Source organism: Sclerotinia sclerotiorum, genomic scaffold (genome assembly GCF_000146945.2).
Source record: "Sclerotinia sclerotiorum 1980 UF-70 scaffold_5 genomic scaffold, whole genome shotgun sequence".
NCBI lineage: Eukaryota > Fungi > Ascomycota > Leotiomycetes > Helotiales > Sclerotiniaceae > Sclerotinia > Sclerotinia sclerotiorum.
Genome location: NW_001820831.1, coordinates 1,586,708 through 1,607,287, shown reverse-complemented (window position 1 = coordinate 1,607,287; position 20,580 = coordinate 1,586,708). Strand labels below are relative to the sequence as shown.

Sequence of the window (20,580 nt, the reverse complement as noted above, 5' to 3'; positions counted from 1 at the left end):
CAAGGCTGCGGTTGTATTTGGTAGCCTTGCATTGCCGCACAAAGCTGCATAGGGGATCGATCTAACAATTATCATCAATTTGCCTATGAAGTCCATCAAGTTCACTGTTTTCATGCAAAATAAGAAATACAAAATCCCATGGTGGTTCCGTTCCCATAATCCGTAGCATGTCTTAGGCTATTTCGGCTATCAAATATGGGCACCTGATACCCCGTAATAATAAGAAACACGCTAAAGCCTTCTAACCTCAAAGGAATCCTAGAGCTTGACCGGTAGATCAGCATCCTCACTAATACATCTCTATCTCATCTCCCTCTTCATCAATTCACCAACCTACTCATATCTACACATTCATCGTCTGTACTCCGATACTATACCTTTTCCACTATCAGAATCAACTTCGTGTATTACCTAGTATACCTAGGTAACCTTTAAAGCTTTACAAGAAGCAACCTCTTTGAAGGACCAAAGTGATCATGTTCGACACATTCGCAAGGCTCTTATCGTAAGTATACCCCGCCTTCAAGGAAGCGTTGATACAGAGGAACGATACATCCTAGGATTATACTAAAACTCTTCAGTTCTATTCCTACCTTTCTTTTTCCAGTTTTCGCATCCTACAAAGCTCTAAAGACCTCGGATCCAGCGTTATTAACACCATGGCTTATGTATTGGGTGGTTCTTGCGATTGCTTTGTTCGCTGAATCTTGGGTCGGATTCATACTAGTTTGGTTTGCTGACGTCTCTTTCTCTCGCATTACCCATGAAAAATTCTAACAATTGCTTCTACCCAGGATTCCTTTTTATTCCTGGTTTCGCCTTGGTTTCCTCCTATACCTTATCCTTCCTCAAACTCAAGGCGCAAGGGTCCTCTACCAAACACATGTTCATCCATGGCTTCACAATAATGAGCTTGCTATTGACGATTTAATAGCCTCCGCCCATGAACGTGCGAAAGCGGCAGGTGTGACATATCTCAATCAGGCAATAGAATTGATCAGACAGCACATCTTTGGTCTGCCGCCTAAAGAGCCAACACCGCCATCAACACCTTCAGCTTATTCGTATACACACAATCTCATGGCGCGCTTCAATCTGCCATCTGCTAGACCTTCGTTCCCATCGAACCCTATTGGTGGTGCTACTAGCACTGCAACTGATTTTTATTCGCTCCTTGCCTCAGCAGTAACCGCTGCTACCTCGTCCAACGCTGCTACTGGTGGATCTGAAGGTCGAGATTTGTCGAATAGTGGAATGTTAATACCACCCCATGTATCTGGAAATGAACGTATAACCTTCATTCAAGCACAACGTGAACGTCTTTCAATACTTCTCTCGGCATTGGATAAAGAAGCGCAAACTTTACAAAATGAAAAGCGCGTCCCTAGGAATATATCTAGTATGTCATTTGATGGCACTAGCAGTGAAGATGATAACCTCGATCGACCAAAGAGCTCTATGAGTGGCATGACCTCAAGAAAGAGTGAGCCTGATTTTGAAAAAATTGATGCAGATTCTGGGACGGAAGAAGTTGGAAATCGAAGAAGAGAAGCGGAGAGAACATCCAGTGCAAATTGGATGCCGTGGGCATGGGGTGCAAAGTCAACGTCTCCAACTGGCAACTTCTCCGACGATAAAGGGAAGAGCTCAGGTGTCGACGCATAATTAGTGCAGTGACTTGATACACTGTGTATAACACATATTAAGAGGCTGTTTTATTGGGGTTTGTGGATTTGGGATAGACGCATATTCCACTGATTGGGACAAGAGGAGAATAGGAGCAGTGGGTACTGTCTTTTCAAACTGGCGCTGGATTGAATAACAGGACACGGTAAAGATTGACGATCACAAGTTTTGATACATTTAAATTCAAGTTGAGAGTTTCTTCCTCACAAAACCTTATCTTTCTATTCAATGGAGAACTAGTTTTTTTTGCAGTCCTTCATACAACCTTGGAAGGCTTTTTCGGGTCCTGATGGAAAACGGTGTCGAATTGCGCGAATGAGTGATTCAAGATGGAAATATATATCCATATTTCTGAGTCCCGTACCTCTAAGCTAGCTATCATCATCGACAGGAAAGGGTTGTGCGAAGAATATGAGATTGCCTACCTAGTACTTTCTACTACCGTCCCCTCTTCCTCCCTTACTTTTCCCCGCTTCCGCCTGAAAACAATCAGTTCAATATATCTCCTATTGTGTATCTTTTCTTAAAAACATGGCGGTTTTTAATATATGCCAGGGAATCTTTAATGAATCTTTGATGAAGGAACCGCTTTCTTTAAATTAGTTGTGTGTTTTGTAATCCTAGAGGTAGGTATGATTAGGTAGGTATGATTATGGTTATGATTATGATGAGTGTGAGTGGGTTATTCTTTGACCTTGTTTTATTATATTGGTTACTCGGATGTATTTATTGGGTAGATAATTTAATGTGATGAAATGTAGGTAATGTTAATTGTGATCAAATGGTTACCCTTCCATATACACTCCTGTGATATCTATTCTCTGAATCTTGTAGGACGGATAGGCCGAATTGCTTGTATACTAAGTAGAAAAAGCGTCAAGAAGATTTGTAGAGATTCACAGCTTACCCGATAAATATTAAGAATATACCGTTCATATACATATACCCATCATACCGCAACTTGAAAAGTCATACCACAACACAATCCTTTGCATACCTCTCCAACCTCGCCTTCGCCAGGCGCTCCTCAGAAATAACCATCGCCTGCGGAAACCACTCCGGAATCACAACCCCCTCCCTCCCAACATCAAACGTAAGAATCATCTCCGCCAACGCCTTCCCACATAACCAAGCATGAACCATACCCTCACCTGAAAAAGCCGCTGCCGCCCATTCAGCTCCTTCATAACTGCTCCGTGTAGTTGTGATTTTCCTATCTGTCACAGACGAGGGGAGTGCTCCTACCCATGGTAATCCATCGGTGCTAAATCCCATATTACCCGTCCACATTGACTTCACCGGTGGCACATGAAGCGCACCCCAATTCTCAGGTGCGAAGACGGCGCCTAGAACACCGCGCAGGTGGATATTAGCGTACATGTTTAATTCGGAATCTTTACTAATGCCAGCTTCGTGGATTCCGCCATTTTGCGTTTGTGCGTAGCCGCCTCCCATCATCATTTCTCCGTTAGATGATGCGCTGATGGGAAGTTGTGTTAGGTAGTCGAAACCATGGGCATAGTTGAAGATCCAGGAGTGGTCGCTTTGGTGTTTGAATTTGTCTCCGGGTGGTTGGGCGGACATTTGTCCGACAATGGAGAAGATGCAGCCTTTTATGCCCGGGACGAGGTGTCCGATGTGAGAGTTGGTGCAGTGGATTACGTGTTTGGATTTTATTGTTCCCCGGGGTGTGGTGACTTCCAAATAGTGTTCGCCTCGATGGATTTGGGAAACGCTAGTGTTTGTTTCAAGGAGGAAGTTTGATGGGAATTGTTTTCGTAGGTGTGCTAGAAGGCCTGTGACAAATTTGTAGGGCCACATTGCACCTGCAATACCTGTCACTGCTCCAGCAGCATTTGGTATCCCGAACTCCTTTAAAATATTAGCAAAAGAATCTCCGTAGGTTGATGTTGCAAGTGGACTCAGCAATCAAAAACTTCTAATCGCCATCTGTTCAGACTTTTGCATTACTGAGAAGAGGGACATTTCACAATAATAAAAGGTCTACCTTCGCCAATTCATCAGCTTCAATGAAACCCCATCCTTTGGAATCATTGGGCATATCAGTCATGAAAACCTCTATATCTTTCCGAATATCTTCCCAACCCTCCTTGTGAAAATACACACTCAAGAATCGCACTTTACGAACTTGTGATTCTTCAGTCAGTCCCAAATGGTCGGCACTTTTGATCAATGCTTCAAGGTGGGAAATTCGCAATTTATGAATTTTAATAGCTTCATCTTTACCCAAACGTTCTTTGAGCATAGCATATTCCTCGCCAGTTTCCAAAATGTGCCCACCGTTTCTTCCCGTGGCACCACTACAACTGTCTCGAGCTTCTAGCATGATGACTTTCGGCTGAGGTAAAGATTGGGTTTCTGATGGACTAGCCTCCTCGAGGCCCTCTAACAAAGCTTGTGCTACTGAAGCTCCTGTAATACCCGAACCAATGATGACGTAATTCGCGATTTCTGGGAGATGTTCTGACTGTACACTTGCAACCTCGGGATGTGGCTCTTTCATCCAAAATGATTTCGTTGTATGAATCGCATCTGGAATTCCAGGATCTGCGAATGCTCGGTCAAGAGCCTCTTGCCTTGCTGCGAGTGGTATGTATGGACTACTAAATTGAGTAACTATGAATGACATAATTTTAGTTGACTGGCTGGTTGGTGGAAATTGAATATGCAAGGTCTTCAACAAACTAATTGGTGAGTAGGCTTGGGTACCAGAGTTTTATCTTAGTCGTTGCAATGAATGTGTGTTTCTAATGTGTATCTTCCGGTTCATGTAACGTCCAAAGCTCACGAGGTGGTGCGAAGCTTCAGTTGTACAGATGTATATCATCTGCATCCCCCACTATTACATAGAGTACTAATGAGGAAGGTATATGCGGCAGACCAATCTTATCTTCAAACTAATCCCAACTTGCCTGAAGTTTTCCCGGGATGAGTGACCATTTATTCACGGGCCGATCAAAGTTGAAGGTTTTTTTAACCGAATCAATAGGTAGAAATTGAGTAACAACTTTTGGATCAGCCTACAGGTAAGTCGTTTTCCTCTCAGGCACGATTTATTCACACCCGGGTAGATACATCGGTACTGCTTTCTCTCCAGACATGTTCAACAGGCTAATATTAATTCCACATTTGAAAGCAATCTCGTCAGCATTTATGTGAATGCAACTCGTCCTCCACGATGAACTGTCTTCGCAAGGTCCGTATCATAATGAAATCGACGTTCAAATAAGCTTGTACATGCTGTGATTACTTTCACTCAAACTCATTCCAATTTAAATAAAGTAGTACCAGAAAAGAGAACGACATGGTATACACTGGAGCCATCTCACCATAAGTGGGCGTGAGTGCCATTAATGTGTCTTCAATATAGCTGAAACGGTGTAAAGTTATCATTCGGTTGCTTTCAATTTGGGCTTCCAATAAATGCACTTGTCATAAAAGCTCTGACTACTATTTAAAGTAATCACAGATCATTAATCCTAATATTTCAATATTGAAAGCCCAAAATGTCTACCTTTGAAAATGTCTCCATCCAGTGAAGATATATTCTCACTAGAAGCCAGGCCACGTTAAACTGAATTTAAAAAAAAAAAGAGCTATCCATGGAAAGCGAGAAGACTAGTAAAACTTCTAGATAGTTCGCTAACAGATTCAATTGCAGCGGACTTGTTTTAAGCTCACAGCATCGAATCTGATACTAATACTGATACCACATCTTGTAGATGCGTGCTTGACGATTAACAACAAACATCAGTCTTCTCCAGAGACCACGCGTAACACACACTATACAGTACTTTCATTATAGCAGAATTTCTTCTGGAGAATATGCACCAAGCCGAGACCAGGAGGAATGCAGGAAAAGGGGTTCAACATATATGCAGCTTGCGCATTGAACGAATAGACTTGCCCATAATGTACTTGCAATTTCAACACGACAGACATCCCAACAGAGTGTTCCATATCGATACAAAGGCTACTTAGCCGTGTCATGATATTCCCGTTTAGCTTCAAAATTGGTGAAAAAGGGTCTCCCGCCCGCCAACTTCGATCATCCGGTGAAGAGCACTCCACCAAAGGTTCAGCGAGCCACGAATATGATGACCTCTAGCTCCAAAATGCTTAGCTGAAGTTTATGATATGATGGCTATAAAATTCGAAAAAGAACATGAAAATATCTAGAAGCACCCGGGCCGGCCATTGGTTTGGGCACAAAAGACTGGTAATGTTTTGCCAATCTTCACCGCCATTTTTGTGGTAGGGCGGGGGCGGGGTCCTTCCACTCCATGAAATTTTATATCAAGCCTTATTAATGTTTTATATTTTAACCATTTATCCATATTTATTCACCCTCTCTTGACAATCACCAAAATGCGCATAAACTAAATTCTGTATTGCAACCATTTCCTTTCTCTGTCTGTAAATATCGGCTTCTTACATATAAAAGAATCCTTTACTATATTTTGCCGTCGCTCTCTCCAATTTCATTTTCATTCCATCTCGCATCCACACCTCAAAATAGGAAAAGCGCAGACGATCGAAAATATGGCTGGTTTAGAAGCCATTAAATATGGCAGAGGAAGACTAGAAGTTCTAGATCAGTTGAGACTTCCGCATGAGTTTGTGTATGATAATGTCTCAACTTGTGAAGAGGCATTTGATTCAATCAAGTCGATGCGTGTGAGAGGTATCTATTGCTCTCTTGTCAGTCGGACATCATGATGAGCTTTAATGGCTAAGTGTTTATCAGGAGCCCCAGCAATCGCGATTGTGGCAGCTCTTGCGCTGGCCGTAGAGCTTCATCATGAAAAAGATGGTTGGTACTTCTTGACGATTGACTCAAACAGTATTGGTAATTAGCTAATGCGAATTATTTCAGGTTCAAAGACGAAACAGGAAGCTGTCCAATATATCAACAAACGTCTTGATTATCTCCTAGGTAGTAGACCTACTGCCGTTGATCTTTCAAATGCCATCAAACTTCTCAAACGAGTTTCTCAGTCTGCTGCGGAAGCTACAAATGCATTGGATGACAGTGCTGCTTGTGCGGATGTTCGAAAGGGATATATTGATGCGGCAGAGAAGATCTTAGAAGATGACCTCACCACCAATTTGGCAATTGGTAGATATGGAGCGGAATATCTAAGACGACAACAGATGCCAATTGGAGGCGAGGAAGATGACGAGGATCCTTCGAAATTTTTTACAACGAGCCCACCATGCACTCAAGGGGCACCGGACAGGACATATAGAAAATTGAGTGTTCTCACGCATTGCAATACTGGGTATGCCATTCGTTCTACCTTCTTCCATCCCTGAAAACGAAACAGGTACTAACAATCCCATCTTCAGCTCCCTAGCTACTTCCGGCCACGGTACCGCCTTGGGTATAATCCGCAGCCTGCACAAAATGAACTACCTCGACCACGCCTATTGTACTGAAACTCGTCCTTATAACCAAGGCTCCCGACTCACTGCTTTTGAGCTTGTTTACGAAAAGATTCCTTCAACACTCATTACTGATTCTATGGCCGGTGCTCTTTTCGCCCGAATGAAGGAAAGCAAAAACATATCTGCTGTCATTGTAGGAGCAGATCGCGTCGCTCGCAATGGTGATACTGCCAATAAAATTGGAACCTATTCTCTCGCCGTTCTTGCAAAAGCTCACAACATAAAGTTCATAGTTGCAGCACCTACAACAAGTATAGATCTCGAGACGGTTTCAGGAGCAGATATAAAGATTGAGGACCGAGCTCCAACAGAACTTACACAAATAAGTGGAGCTGTAGTAGGAAAGGATGGACATGTAGATGTGAATACAACGGCTAGAGTGGCTATTGCTCATCAAGGAATTGATGTTTGGAATCCTAGTTTTGACGTTACGCCCAGTATGTATATTGATGCGGTCATTACGGAGAAGGGAGAAGTGGTCAGGAGTTCAAAGGGCACATTTGATTTCAAGACTATTATGCCGGAGCGGTGGGCACAACAAGTTGAGGGGAAAGAGTTGAGTGCTGAGACAAATGTAAAAGCACATGTGGATGATGGAACACAATTTCCAATGGAGAACATCTGAAAGAACAAACAAAAATGCTTACCTTTGATGAGAACTAGTAATAGCTTATTTTGCACTCAACATCTTAGAATTGTTTGGCATAAGTTTTTACATCAGGATCCTCGATCAACTCGCTTAAAAGCTATTGACAATTACTTGTACTTTTTATGAAATTACTACGCCTAATAAACTCTGATCATAATCCCCGACTTTCCTCAAAATAGGAATTCATGCAAGTGCTTTTGGGAAATGAGTTTACAGCTAGAAAGATTAGTTTAAAATATTTGTGCAGTCAACCTACAAGTGTGAATTACTTTCTATCATCTAGTCTAGTCCAATTCTCTCACTGATCTTTCATTCTCCTTATGTAACATCTCAAGTGGAGATTTCTATCATTGAGATTTTTTGGCCTAAGTTTGAATATGAAGTATCATCTAATTGGTGACTTGACTAACTTTATTTTGTCTTGTCTTTTCTTCTCTTGCCTGTTGTATTCAGAATTCTTATATTTGAATAGGTAGGTAGATAATTTTTCTTTTCAGTTACTAGGCGTGCTATATATGAGAATCTAATCTATTTGGTTCGAGTAACTTTTAGATTGATCTAGTCTAGTAATTACCTTTAAAGAAGATCTGAGGGAGATGTGGATGGATGGTGCAAGTTTAATATGGTGACGAAGACGAGAATAAGTACGTATGGAAATAAAATTTATAATAATCAGATTGTTGGGTTCACCAATTGTAGTAAATCAACTTCTTGTTACATTACATCTTATCATATCATTTGTTCATTCATTGTATATCTAGTAGAAGGATATGGTATGACACTTGTATATAAATCAAGTTTTTCATTTTCATTTCCATTTCCGCTTAAATTTCAAGCTGCAACTCCCACCTCCAATCCCAAAAGATTCTCTCTTTCTCCCTTTCTCTCTTTATTAGAATGGAAATAAATTCCATATCTGATGTAGATAAAAAGAAATAAAAAAATATTTTATACTCCATTCAACCCAATTCAATGTCCAAACTCCAAACCACAAATTCTCCCTCTCTCCCCGTCTCCCTCTTTCCCTACCTAACCCTCACACACACCCTAACCGAGAACCTCCCCAAAAAGGGGGAAAACAATTAATTAATTCATCCATCGGGAGCTGTTCCGACTCCGACTCCGACTCCGACTCCAACTCCAAAATTCACTCTGTATATTATATATTATATATTATATATTGATAGGTAAATTTCTTACTAGAGCTTTCTTAGGACGGTGATATCATCTCTTTCCTTATCATCATCATCACCCTCCTTAATAAGTTTTTTCTTGCTTAGCCTCGAGGTTTCTCTAATAATTTACTCTGGCAGTTTGATTTACTGTACTTTGATATCTTAACACATACTCCGTACACCTTACCTCACCTCACCTCCTCATTCGAGCGTACAAATCCATCAACTTCATCAAAATCCCAGAAACATCACAACTCTTAGAACTATATAATTTAGATTTATAGTCTTATTTACAAGTTACCTTCCTTCATACTCTGTATTATGATCAGCAGACGAATTATCTTAATGTGAGATTAAATGTATATATTTATGTATAGATATACATACTACTCGCCCATCTATTCATCTATTTATTTACACACTTGATAATGAATTGAATTACATTATAATATAGTATTCAAATATATATATAAGTATAAAAATATTAAGATTATACATCACACCACACACATACCACCTCCCCCCATCCTCCCTCCATCCTCCCTCCCTCCGTCCGTCCCCTCCCCTACTCACCGCACTCCTCACAAAACCTCACCTTATCAAATAAAACTATACACCATACCCACACAACATCATATAATATAATATACTAAATATATATTTGAATATTCATAAAAGCATCAACTAATAATAGGTATGCATCAACTAAAATGCATTTCATTCTCGCTACATTGCAAAGAGGGAAAAATCCTCCGCATCTAAATGTGTGACATCATATCATCATATCATGTCATGAAAAATGGGAGATGCAGTTCCAGCATCTCTCGGATTCGGAAAATTGCTGTCTTCCCAAGGTGTTGCATTCCCATTTGAATCCCAAAGATTCCTTCCTTTCCAGCACACTGGTTCAATCTTCCTATGTACATCAGAGTAGTACCTGGATAGTGAATATTCGCGCTTATAATCGAATGAGTTAGAAAAATATATATCAAAAAACAGATGATTATCATCTTCCAGTTATAGAATACTCTGAAAGTTCTTTCAAGGATACATCCTCATCTGCCTGTCAATCCAATTTATCTTTGAAATCATACAATGCAGTCTCGTGTCTAGTAACAAGGGCAGTATGTCATAAAAACCTTTCCGGGAATCATAATCATGAGTGCCCTCGATGTCCCAACGACTCCAGGCTCCATCCAAACCTAAGATCCTGTACGCCGAAAAAAAAGACCCACCGAGAAAATTTAACAAGATATATCGATTCTTGTTCTTCCATGTACGTGCCACGCCCTTTAAGCTGTTTGAAAGATTTGAGAACCAATCAACAATTAAAATTGTCTTTCGCGACTGGTACGATTCACAATTTCTCCCGCCCTCAACAAGGCATTGATAGGGTCAAGGTCGATCTCTTCCGCGGTCGAAACATAATTATTTACTGGTTGAGGATGCGAACTATCAGACGTGTGTTTGTTGGATCTGCCCATTATACTGTCCATAGTGTTCGAGAGACTCTGGGGAACTTCACTATATCGTCTAATCGGTGGCATTGTAGTGGAAAAGTCCTTGATTTGATTGACTGTTGTATTTAATTAGCTATTGATAACTTATGGTGAATGTGTAAAGAAAGCTAAGGGACACGAAAGAAACATGATAGAATTGCCACGAACCATTGGTACATTGTTGAGATCCGGGTAGGGAGTTCTGGGGTGATAAGGATGGATGACCGGATAGAAATGGTAATTGGCCGTCGTAGCTTCCAGATTTCTGAGGATATAATGAAGGCATGGGAAGAGCTCGGTTCAAATCCGGTTCTAATGGGGTTCGAGGTCCGGGGTACATGGAGGAGTTACTGGCTACAGAGCCAGAGGATTGTACAGTTGATTCCGAAGTAAGTGATGGCGGAGGAGGATTTTGGTTACTTTCGGGATTGCGGCGATGATGTTTGGAATCATTCGAGGTCGAATGATCTTGCATGCCGGCAGTGGCGGGGCTTGATTGGCCGAAGCGCGCTTCGATGCTATTTGCGTGAGTCATTTGTTGCGCAATGCTGCTTTCATCTCGATGATCTTCTCGCCACTGCTGAGCCCCTGGGCCCAAGATAGACTCTCGGTAACCAGGAAGAACCTTCGGCGTATCGATCGGTGACCCTCCTGACCCCAACATGGTCTCGCGATAACCAGGGAGGACCTTCGGCATCTCGGTTGGTGACCCTGGACCTAGCCTACTTTGTATTCCTGGTACTTTATGACCATTCGCCGAGCCCGGTATGGTGGGTGTCATGACAGCGGACGAGGGTGAGGTTGATGCATGCCATGGAGAAATCGATGACGCCGAGGAATCTACGCGCATGCGACCCAAGGGAAATTCTGCCCCGGTCTGACTGCCACCACTACTTGCTGTTCCACTGCTCGCTGTACTAAAATGGGCTTCCAGTTTGGGCCTTTTCGTAACATCCATCTCAGTCGCTAATTGCTGGTTTTGCTTTTGTTTGAAATCGGCGAGGTATTGTGAATAGTCTTTGAAACTCTGTGTCTTTTTGTATTCGGCCAATTCGTTATTGTAACGCTCTTTGGCTTTGTATGCCGATTGCTCATATGGTTCCTTCTCGGCTGGTGATAGATTTTGCCAATTCTCTCCTACTAATTTGGCTATTTCTGTGAAGGATAAATTTCGCCCCTTTAAATCTTCGCGCATTTTATTCGAAAATATGACATATGCCGACGGTGGTCGCTCTGGAGCATTCTCGTCTGTTTTGGGATGCCTTCTGTACTTTCGCTTCGCTCCATGCGGTCCACTACCTCCATCCTTAGCGTCTCTCCCTCCTCCTACTTTTGGTTCATCTCCATGAGTGTCACCTGGCGTCGTGCTAGAGGGTGATGCAAGAGCCCGATCTGAAGACAGACCCCTTGAATTGGCAATCTTCCTCTGAAGTTTCCGACGATGGCCGAGTTTCACACCAAGGGCATCGAAATCGGACTCCGTTATGTCCAGTATTGTGTCCCATGTGTCAAACCCTTGCTCGAGAAAGCTGTGGAGGTAATGAGAGATGCCCAACTCCGCAAAGATTTCTGACAAGTCAGTCATACAGCAGGCTGCCTCTGGATACTCGTGTCCAGAGATATACGTGAGAGTTTCCGATTTCCAGTTTCTAGCTTCCCGCCTCCTAGGATAAATGCCTTCTCCACCTAAGTGCCAAAAAGTCCTTTCTGATTTTAGATAACCGTCTTTCGGATGTAATGTTAGCTCCACGATTTAGTGGTAAATAGATCTCCTGGAAGGTTGTTGAGATGTAATCTCCCTTTATAGTGCCAAAGTCCGGTTCCTTCATAAAGTGACCGAAGGAAATAAATTCTGTTGAAGGGCTAAAGTTCGGATGTAGTTTTGACCACAAGGGCTTATCAGCTTTCTCTTCTCTACCATAAGGCGCCGTCGACAAAGAGATCGACAATTGGAGCTCGAGAGCAAATAGAGAGACGACTAAAGAATGAACTCTATCGAGATGATGCCCCAATGAGTCTATTCGCTAAATAAGTTTGATCGGTAGAGCTTGCTGAATGCGGGATAAGATAAAATGTTGATCTAAAAATCGATAAACTTGGGCCGGGTCTTGCTGTACTGCGTTACTTCACATCAATATTAGCCAGAAATTCTCGCGGCATCTAAAACATAGTATTCTCATAAATATTTTCCTAGTTGCCATGATAGATCAGCTGTGACGTATAGACATGACTGATGAATGGGAGGGGCAACCTTAGGGCAGGTAGAGTAGATTATTTGGGAAAGTGAGAAGCTAGGTAGGTTGGGTAGTGTAAAAGTACCTGGGTAGTGTGTGGTAGTGGGTCGTGAACCTTTTTTGATCGTGTCAAAGAGTTCAACTCCTACGGTGGAGTGGAGTAGAAAGATGAGGTATGAGCGAGATATCTCGACGAAAGGAACTCGATTTCAGTATAAATCGAGTGGTGAATTGAGAAAGGGACGGAACAAATGCGTGTCAAGGAAGAACGGAGTAGATGCGATTCATGCGTATGCGTGTGCGAGCGGGCGTCAATTGAGAAATGAAGAAGGAATCTGAATGGATTTTTGGATATTGAGTATTGGGTATTGGGTATCGGGTATTGAAAATCGAATATTGAATATTGAGCAGGAAAGGAATAGGGATAATAGTAGTAATAGTAGCAGTAGAAGTAGAAGTAGTAGTGCTGTGGTATAGAACAAATACGAGAGCCTAGTAGGTAGCGGCGGAAAAGATATAAACCAAAAGATGGATGATGATGATGAAGGCAGGAGGGGAAAAGTAAAAATTACCCAAGAAGGTATAATAAAAAGATAAAAGAGGGAGAAAAGATTGAATACTATAAACAAGCTAAAAGAAGGAAATAAATTAAAGAATAGGCGTCTTCGTTGCTTATGCCTGAAAGGTTTTTTTCTTTTCTTTTTTTTTCTCTTTCTCTTTCTTCTTTTCTTTTTCTTTTTTATTTTAATAGGGAATTCTCTGGGTGAGTGAAGTGGATGGAATGAGCGCGAGGGAGAATAGTATGGTCGAGTGTCGATTTTGGTGCGGGCAGATTGAAGATCCAAGATTCGAGACGGCAATCATCAATTGTGGTGAAAGGAAAAAGAATTTGCGGTTGGATTGTTCATCGAGATTGAAGCAGATGACTAATCGAGATTAATGCATGCGCGGGGATCCTAATTAAATTGTGCACCGATCCTCCATTTGTTTTTCCGATTCACATTCACTGGAGTGGTGACGCTAAGGGAGAAATGACGACGAGAAAGGGATCCTCTATTTTTTTTAATCCTTTTTCGTCGACTTTGTGCAAGGATTTGGAGATTCCCATCTTTCCCTAAAGAGGATGTAGGAGCTGAGGACTAGTTGAAAACTTTGTACACATATATTATTAATAAGTAGTAACTTGTAAGTCCTCTCTATAAGAGTTAAAAGGCACAAACTCTGTCAGTTGGATTTATTTACGGAATACGGAGTATGTGCTAAGGCTAAACAACGGGGTTGAAAGTATCCATCCACTAGGGAGGTCCCAGGTGGGTGCTAGGTATGCAACTAGCACCGCGCTCTGTAGTTTCTGGTATGGTATTCAATAGCAACTGACTTTGGAATGGAATCAAAAATACCAGGTATACGTAAAACATAGAAAGCCTAGATTATTTCATCCGGTCGTTTCATCAATTCATGATTCGTTCGCAGGGTTACCAGGCTGTTTGTCCCATTATCACCTTTTATCAGATGTTCTAAGGTTTACATATCTCCGCTGTACTGTAACATCTATGGAGTAGAGGTAGCCTTGATTATCCAATCATGTATTAGTCACTGCCTATTATCGAGGATAGGGAACTCCCGTCCACTCCTTTGTTATTACCCCATCCAGTTAGATAGTTACTTACCTAGCTACCCAGTTACCAAGTTACCCAGTAGGCGAATAACTAATAAGGTACAGGATTCTAGAGCTTTTTCATCTTCGACCCTCTACTCTTCTTTTACCTGCAAACTGAATCATAGAATCAAGTGTGTAGCCAAGTACTGACTCCTAACGACAATCAATACCTATTTACCAGCTAGTATGTTACACATGTCACAGAAGGATGTCCGTGTCCGTGTCTGTGAAAATACCAGCAGCTGGGTTAAGGTACCCCGTCAGTCGTAGGCCAATTGAATTATTAATCATCATGTTTCCAGACAAACGGGTCAGTAATTTGGAGTTGAGCAACTACCTAGGGAAGAGACTTTCAGAAACTCATTATGGTTTCGCCTAATACAACAATGTTGGATTGAAGATGATATATACTAGCATCATGGATATCTCATGTGTGAATCTTATTCATGACAATGCTAATTTCCCATATCTGTACAGGACCAGATATTCCTTTGAAAGATGGCAGGTCTCCTTGGCGATGGCGTTTTCCTTATCCTTTAACACCGATATTCAAAGTTGATATCAGTTTCTGAGAAATGCCATTTCTCATGACTAGCGCGTAGTGGCATGTCACTGCCTATATCTATATCGATGCCAAAAATATGCAGTGTAAGTTCAAACAAAGAACTACAAGCACCACAAACCAGATACTGCATCTGTCTCCGAACATACCTGAGCTACTGTGTTTACCCGGCTGATTGGAACCGAGCTTGGGGCGAGTAGCTTATATGGTATATTCGATTTGATTTAAAAGTCCATGCAGATATTCCATATACTCTATGAAATATGCTATCATTATCCCATCTTCTATTTATTTTTTGTGTTTACATTCTTTCATTTCCCAATTTCCAGCTTCATCCTTTCTTCCCGTCAACTTATTTAGACTTTCCTTTTGCTCCCGAGGCCCGCTAGCAAGTGAAACTTTATACTTTTCCACGTGGATTCGATACCGTTAACTAATCCAGGTTCTAGTTTACCATACTAGGTAGATAAATCGACTAAATCTTTTTAAAAGCCACGTTTTGCACATTGACTACTTTCAAACTCCGCTTTGTTCCTCTCAAAAATTTATACTTTTTCCCATTACTCGCAAGCCATTGACAAGGCAAGTGAACCCGAAAGTTTAAAGGCTGTACGACCGTTCGAAGGTTTACCAAGCCATCCAATGTACCTTGTACTTATTAGAAATGCGATCTTTCATGTCATCTGTTTGTTCAAATATCCATATCCATGCCTACGCCCTATTCCATTAGGTGATACTGCCGTGTAGCCAATCAAATATCGGATTAAATGAGTACGAGGTGTAGCCAAGACAAAGCAATCGTGTCGGAATCGGAAAGTTTCTCCTATAGAGAATGAACTCGATGATCTTTCTATTGAGATCGTCATGTGACGGACATATTGAATTGCATTTGCTTTCTCTTCGCCATCTGTGGTTTAAGCACCATCGAGAAGCGATTCAGGGATGCGTATCACTTTTGGGATTGGAAAATTAATTACTGATGTTGTTGTTGTAGGAGTACCAGATAAGCAAAAATGTTGAGGCATGAGTACGAGTATTACCGTCTTTGACCATCTGCACAATTCCATCTTATTTTACCCTCGGTTGAGTATTCCATGTGAGCATGAGTAAAGTTACCTCTGTATCGTATGATTTGGTCTAAGCGAGCAAGCGAGGCTGTAAAATTAGTAACCTCACTGTACTCGAAACGAATCAGTCAACCAAAACTTATCGATAACGAATCCCGCCTTTGAAACTCCCTCACCCCCTCACACTCTCAGAACACCGAATTTGCCCATTTCGCACTCCATCATTCAATCAAAGTCAAAATAATGTCTCCATCAAGCGATACTAAGAAAGAAGATGCCGAAAGTGGTGATATTTCCCTTTCAGATGCAGATGTAGCCCAGGTACGTCAAAATTTATTCCTATGTATGATCTGGCAGCACCACTGCCAATGTACTTCCCTAGCCTTGCGTCTTCCGACATGGTATGGATGCCTGTGTTAGTCGCAGATCCTCTCATGATCCATTATGTACTTCTAGATTATCTTACTGATTCCTAAATGGGAATCTCAAATTTTCTCGATGCGAAAACACGTCTCAGGGAGAGAATCCCATCTTTACCCCAGTCCCAGCTCAGCCCAAGTCACTTGCATTTAGAGACCCCTGTCTAACAAGCACCAAAATTCTAGGCCTTTAAAGAACTTCAACGTGCGTTTTTCACCAACTGTTCCTAGCCACACTACTCTTTCCATCTGGCTATATTCTTCTGCCACACGACTCCCAGAATTTTAGCCTCGTGTTTCTACACCCAGTCGAGCTGAATTTTCGCATGCTTCTGCCTATACACTGTCGTTTGTATTGAGTCATCCCTGACAATTCAATTTTATAGGAGGCGAAAAGACAGCACAGATGCTCGAATCCAATCTTACAGACCTCGAAAAGAAGATCGATGATCTCTTAGCGAGCTTTGAAGCACAAGAGTCGGCGGCGCAGGCAGAAGCTAGGAATGCGTCCAGTAGCAATAAGGAAGATAGAGACGAGAGCGGTCACAAGAAATCTTGAAAGAAGGTCTAGTACGGCGCCAAATGTATGGCCCCTATTTCGCGGCTAAATCTGCATGGAGATAAAACTTTTCTATACCCAGAATTGCCAATTACCTTGGGTCACATCGGCCTCTTTTGCTACACCTTTGGCATGTCCCCTGTCTCTGTGCCGCCGCTGCGGTGCGTGGAGTCGGTGGATGAGTTTCCACGGAGTTTCAGCTCCACGATCCGGTTATTAGATCTTGGTCGGGTAAAGATCTGAGAATGTTTGATGCAAGTAATGATATTGGCCTACGGTTAGGAGAAGAAAGGAAGAGATACATAGTATTGAATTTTGTGTTACTCTGTTTTTTGAATCAACAGTTGAATGTCGATTTTCAGGTCGCAATTGTGAGGTGACTACAATGCCTCAGATTAAGACACAGTTGAGCAGTAGCTATTCCTCTCTGTCAAGCAAATTTCTTCTTGGAGCCATGAGGGAATAGCTGCGTGTGCTGTGCGACTGAGTACGTCCTTCTGACTCTACTTCTTTGTCTACATCTTGAGTATCAACAAATCGAAAGGTGTAGATTTTAATGTGCCGTTGATGCGGCTAGACAATGCTAGCTGCATATATAGGTATGATGGCCATTCAGCATCAGGTCTTCTACGGCAGATGTCCAATAATCCGGACGCATGAGCTCTGAATGTTTGAAAGCAATGCAATGTCTGGACCCAAGCCATTATTCAGAATAAATCCGGTGTTCGAAACAGCTTGAGATATTTCAGTCGAATTAGTAATTGAATACCTCTGATTTTAGGCTGCAATCCAGGCTGTTGAACCCTTGTTTTTACAACTGAGAGGATGATGACTTGGCTGTGGCAATGCTCTCCATAGCAATTTTATGGCATTGCTCTTTCTTTATATTAAGTGGAACTTCGGGTCCCAATTCTCTTTTACAACAGACACTACCTAAGCGACAAGGAGGCTGATATATTTATATCCATAACATTCGCGAAGATATTGCTTGCCCGTCAAACTTTTTAGGTAACTTTCTCCTTATGAATGTTACACTGGATGAAAACGTTAGTTTCATTTGATCATCTTGAAAGCACCCTTTTCATTTTTTTCTCGAATTATTGTTCAAATTGGTTGGGAGCATTGAAAGCATATGAAATTCTAGCTTTCGATTCTAGCTTTTAATTCTAGCACCTCTCTCGTTTAGTCAAATTCTTAACCAGCCAGCAGTCTATGCACCCAATCTACTCTTCAAAAACTGTTGCAGTCCCTCCATTACTTCATCCTCCACGCCCCCCTTCTGCCATGTTAAACTAATTATCAATGGTCCACTTTCTAGACTTACAACATTGCATCCAATAGGGGCACCGAACACCATTCCACATTGGGAGAATATGAGTCCATCGAGTCTTAACGAGCTTTTTCTTGAAGCTTGGTTCATCCTAACCACTCCAAGGTTAGATATCTCATAAGTTTCAGACCTTCCTGCTGACAATCCCTCGCGACAATAAGACTCTAAATCGGCTATATTTTCAACATCTCTTATTTGTGAGACTCCTCCAGCTTCGACTCTTTTCAGCTCTGTTGAGATCTCCTGGCAAACTTGACTTCCAATCGCACCAATCAATTCTTCCTCTTCGATAGACTCCTCTCTCACATGACGTATACGATCCAATAAACCGGCATCCCACTTTGTTACTATAGTCGAAACATGGTTCGCTATTTCACTAACAGGAAGTTTGCTAAATTTACGCAGCGAGTAAGGCGTACACCCTTTAAGGCCAAGTTGGTCTTTTGTAACTGTTGCACGCGCAAGGTAGCTGACGATTAAACCATGCAAATAACCAGTGACAGTAATTTTCAAACGGCGACTCGTATTTAAAAGTCGTTGGACTCGTTCTGGGGGAACGGTAACGAGAAGGGCAAGAGATTTGTATGATTCGATTGTGGGCATACATGGGAAATTTCCTGACCATATTTGCTCTTCTTTCTCGTCCGAATCGCTTTGTGGATTTGTTTCAAGTGATTCGTATCCCGGAGGACTGATATCCATAGCATCCTCAATAGCTGTTGGTCTTCCCACAGTTTTCGGTACGATATACGGCCACTGCACATCGCTCATCTCAAGCGTCTCCACAGAAGTCTCTGACAATTCCTCATGCAAAGTCCTTTGAAAAGCAGCACAGCTTAATCCATCGGCAATAGCATGGTGCGCAATAAAAAGTATATACACTCTATACGACCCATCTTCAATCTCATGCACAAGCACACGAATCTTCCAAGCAGGTTTCGTTTCGGGATCTTGGAAAAGCTGCTCGTGAGCGCGCCCTATCTCCTCACAAACACGTTTTTCCTCAGATTGTATCTGCACTTCTGCATTGGGAAATCCGTCCAAAGAGGATATTGATACAATATCATCCCAGGATATTTGGGCAAGTCTCTTGAAACCTGCAGTTAGATGCGTGGGTTTTGAAGAGGGTAAGATACTGTAACATAGTGATGGATGTTTTTCTACTGTTTTCCATAAAGCACGTTGGAGGTGCGAAGTCAATTCTTCGATGGCTTTGCTAGTGATGGTATTGAAGTTGTGGGGCGTGTAGTTGTAGTGGGAAGTTACGCCGCAGGAACGGTATACACCTTTTTCGTGACGGGTGGAGTAGTAGTTGCCGAGGATACCTGGGTGCGATTAGTTTGGTGATTTCGTTTTGGTTTTGTTTGGGGATTTGTTTCCTATTTGTTTTTTGCGAGGTGAAGAAATTTGGATATTTTTTATTTGAGTTTTTTTTTTTTTTTTTTTGGCAATCTATATCTTCTTGGGCTATCTAACAAGAACTTCAAATCGAGGTTGATGAAGCTGAATATGAACGCGGATTGAGGATTGGGGATTTAGATGGCAATTATGACTCACCAGCTGGAAAGGTATCGTTTTCCATTTTATCCAAAGCTGGATTGATTTTTATTTTTATTTCGGATATCGAGTGGTGAATACAGATAAGATAAGATAAAAGTTTTTATCGTTTTTATCTGGAGGTATTCTATGGCAAAGTAAGATTTTATATATGATGCGGTTTGGTTTGATTTTTGGTTTGATGTCTCTGATGCTATTTATCCGTACTCGTTTGTGCCTTGCTTGATCTTACCGCTTTGGCAGAACATGGGGTTTGGTGGGGGGTTCTATTGGGCCTCAACAGTTGTGATCTTCTACGAGTAACGAGACTAGAATTTTGACTGCTGACGACTTGCAGCTCTTCTATGATTGTAGGTGATATTCTGATTTTTCTTCTATCAGTATCAGAATCAGAATGATATAATCTCGACTCGGGAAAAGTTTTATCGTTCTGGCCGCTTAAATCTTGTTCCTTTCGTTCACCTCGGATGTTGAGACTGACTCAAAGTAAGATCTTATATCAAATAGACTGTTCATATATATAAAGTACAGACTGCTGTATTGGACGCACTAAAGAGATCCTAGTTTGTATACTCAAATTCTAATTCTAATTCCTTTCTACTATTTTGGGATACTCTATAAAGAAATCAACATTTATATATTTCCTATAAGTATTTCCAAAAACTATATATCAATCAATCACTGACTCACAATCTTATCAATCAACCAACCAAC

The 20,580-nt window shown here is 41.6% G+C and overlaps 9 protein-coding genes across 9 annotated transcripts; 5 read left to right on the top strand and 4 right to left on the bottom strand.

Moving 5' to 3' along the window:
• Window positions 1-476: 476 nt before the first annotated feature.
• Window positions 477-1,665, top strand: SS1G_04588 (hypothetical protein; the record flags this gene model as incomplete). Its single annotated transcript, XM_001594730.1, has 2 exons — window positions 477-505; window positions 795-1,665. 2 exons carry the CDS (start codon window positions 477-479, stop codon window positions 1,663-1,665), a joined length of 900 nt encoding a protein of 299 aa, XP_001594780.1.
• Window positions 1,666-2,655: 990 nt separating this feature from the next.
• SS1G_04587 (hypothetical protein) lies at window positions 2,656-4,336 on the bottom strand (the record flags this gene model as incomplete). Its single annotated transcript, XM_001594729.1, has 3 exons — window positions 2,656-3,558; window positions 3,695-3,729; window positions 3,814-4,336. 3 exons carry the CDS (start codon window positions 4,334-4,336, stop codon window positions 2,656-2,658), a joined length of 1,461 nt encoding a protein of 486 aa, XP_001594779.1.
• Window positions 4,337-5,490: 1,154 nt separating this feature from the next.
• SS1G_04586 (predicted protein) lies at window positions 5,491-5,667 on the bottom strand (the record flags this gene model as incomplete). Its single annotated transcript, XM_001594728.1, has 1 exon — window positions 5,491-5,667. The coding sequence occupies one exon, from the start codon at window positions 5,665-5,667 to the stop codon at window positions 5,491-5,493; it is 177 nt and encodes a 58-aa protein (XP_001594778.1).
• Window positions 5,668-6,249: 582 nt separating this feature from the next.
• SS1G_04585 (hypothetical protein) lies at window positions 6,250-7,780 on the top strand (the record flags this gene model as incomplete). Its single annotated transcript, XM_001594727.1, has 4 exons — window positions 6,250-6,391; window positions 6,455-6,520; window positions 6,584-6,989; window positions 7,057-7,780. 4 exons carry the CDS (start codon window positions 6,250-6,252, stop codon window positions 7,778-7,780), a joined length of 1,338 nt encoding a protein of 445 aa, XP_001594777.1.
• Window positions 7,781-10,307: 2,527 nt separating this feature from the next.
• On the bottom strand, window positions 10,308-12,063 carry SS1G_04584 (hypothetical protein; the record flags this gene model as incomplete). The annotated part of the gene is made up of 2 exons (XM_001594726.1): window positions 10,308-10,555; window positions 10,647-12,063. The coding sequence occupies 2 exons, from the start codon at window positions 12,061-12,063 to the stop codon at window positions 10,308-10,310; spliced, it is 1,665 nt and encodes a 554-aa protein (XP_001594776.1).
• A 1,177-nt stretch (window positions 12,064-13,240) lies between these two features.
• SS1G_04583 (predicted protein) lies at window positions 13,241-13,652 on the top strand (the record flags this gene model as incomplete). The annotated part of the gene is made up of 2 exons (XM_001594725.1): window positions 13,241-13,273; window positions 13,464-13,652. The coding sequence occupies 2 exons, from the start codon at window positions 13,241-13,243 to the stop codon at window positions 13,650-13,652; spliced, it is 222 nt and encodes a 73-aa protein (XP_001594775.1).
• Window positions 13,653-14,567: 915 nt separating this feature from the next.
• On the top strand, window positions 14,568-14,931 carry SS1G_04582 (predicted protein; the record flags this gene model as incomplete). The annotated part of the gene is made up of 2 exons (XM_001594724.1): window positions 14,568-14,638; window positions 14,850-14,931. 2 exons carry the CDS (start codon window positions 14,568-14,570, stop codon window positions 14,929-14,931), a joined length of 153 nt encoding a protein of 50 aa, XP_001594774.1.
• A 1,313-nt stretch (window positions 14,932-16,244) lies between these two features.
• On the top strand, window positions 16,245-16,979 carry SS1G_04581 (predicted protein; the record flags this gene model as incomplete). The annotated part of the gene is made up of 3 exons (XM_001594723.1): window positions 16,245-16,322; window positions 16,607-16,625; window positions 16,807-16,979. 3 exons carry the CDS (start codon window positions 16,245-16,247, stop codon window positions 16,977-16,979), a joined length of 270 nt encoding a protein of 89 aa, XP_001594773.1.
• Window positions 16,980-17,983: 1,004 nt separating this feature from the next.
• On the bottom strand, window positions 17,984-19,891 carry SS1G_04580 (hypothetical protein; the record flags this gene model as incomplete). The annotated part of the gene is made up of 3 exons (XM_001594722.1): window positions 17,984-18,013; window positions 18,304-19,634; window positions 19,867-19,891. The coding sequence occupies 3 exons, from the start codon at window positions 19,889-19,891 to the stop codon at window positions 17,984-17,986; spliced, it is 1,386 nt and encodes a 461-aa protein (XP_001594772.1).
• Window positions 19,892-20,580: the final 689 nt, after the last annotated feature.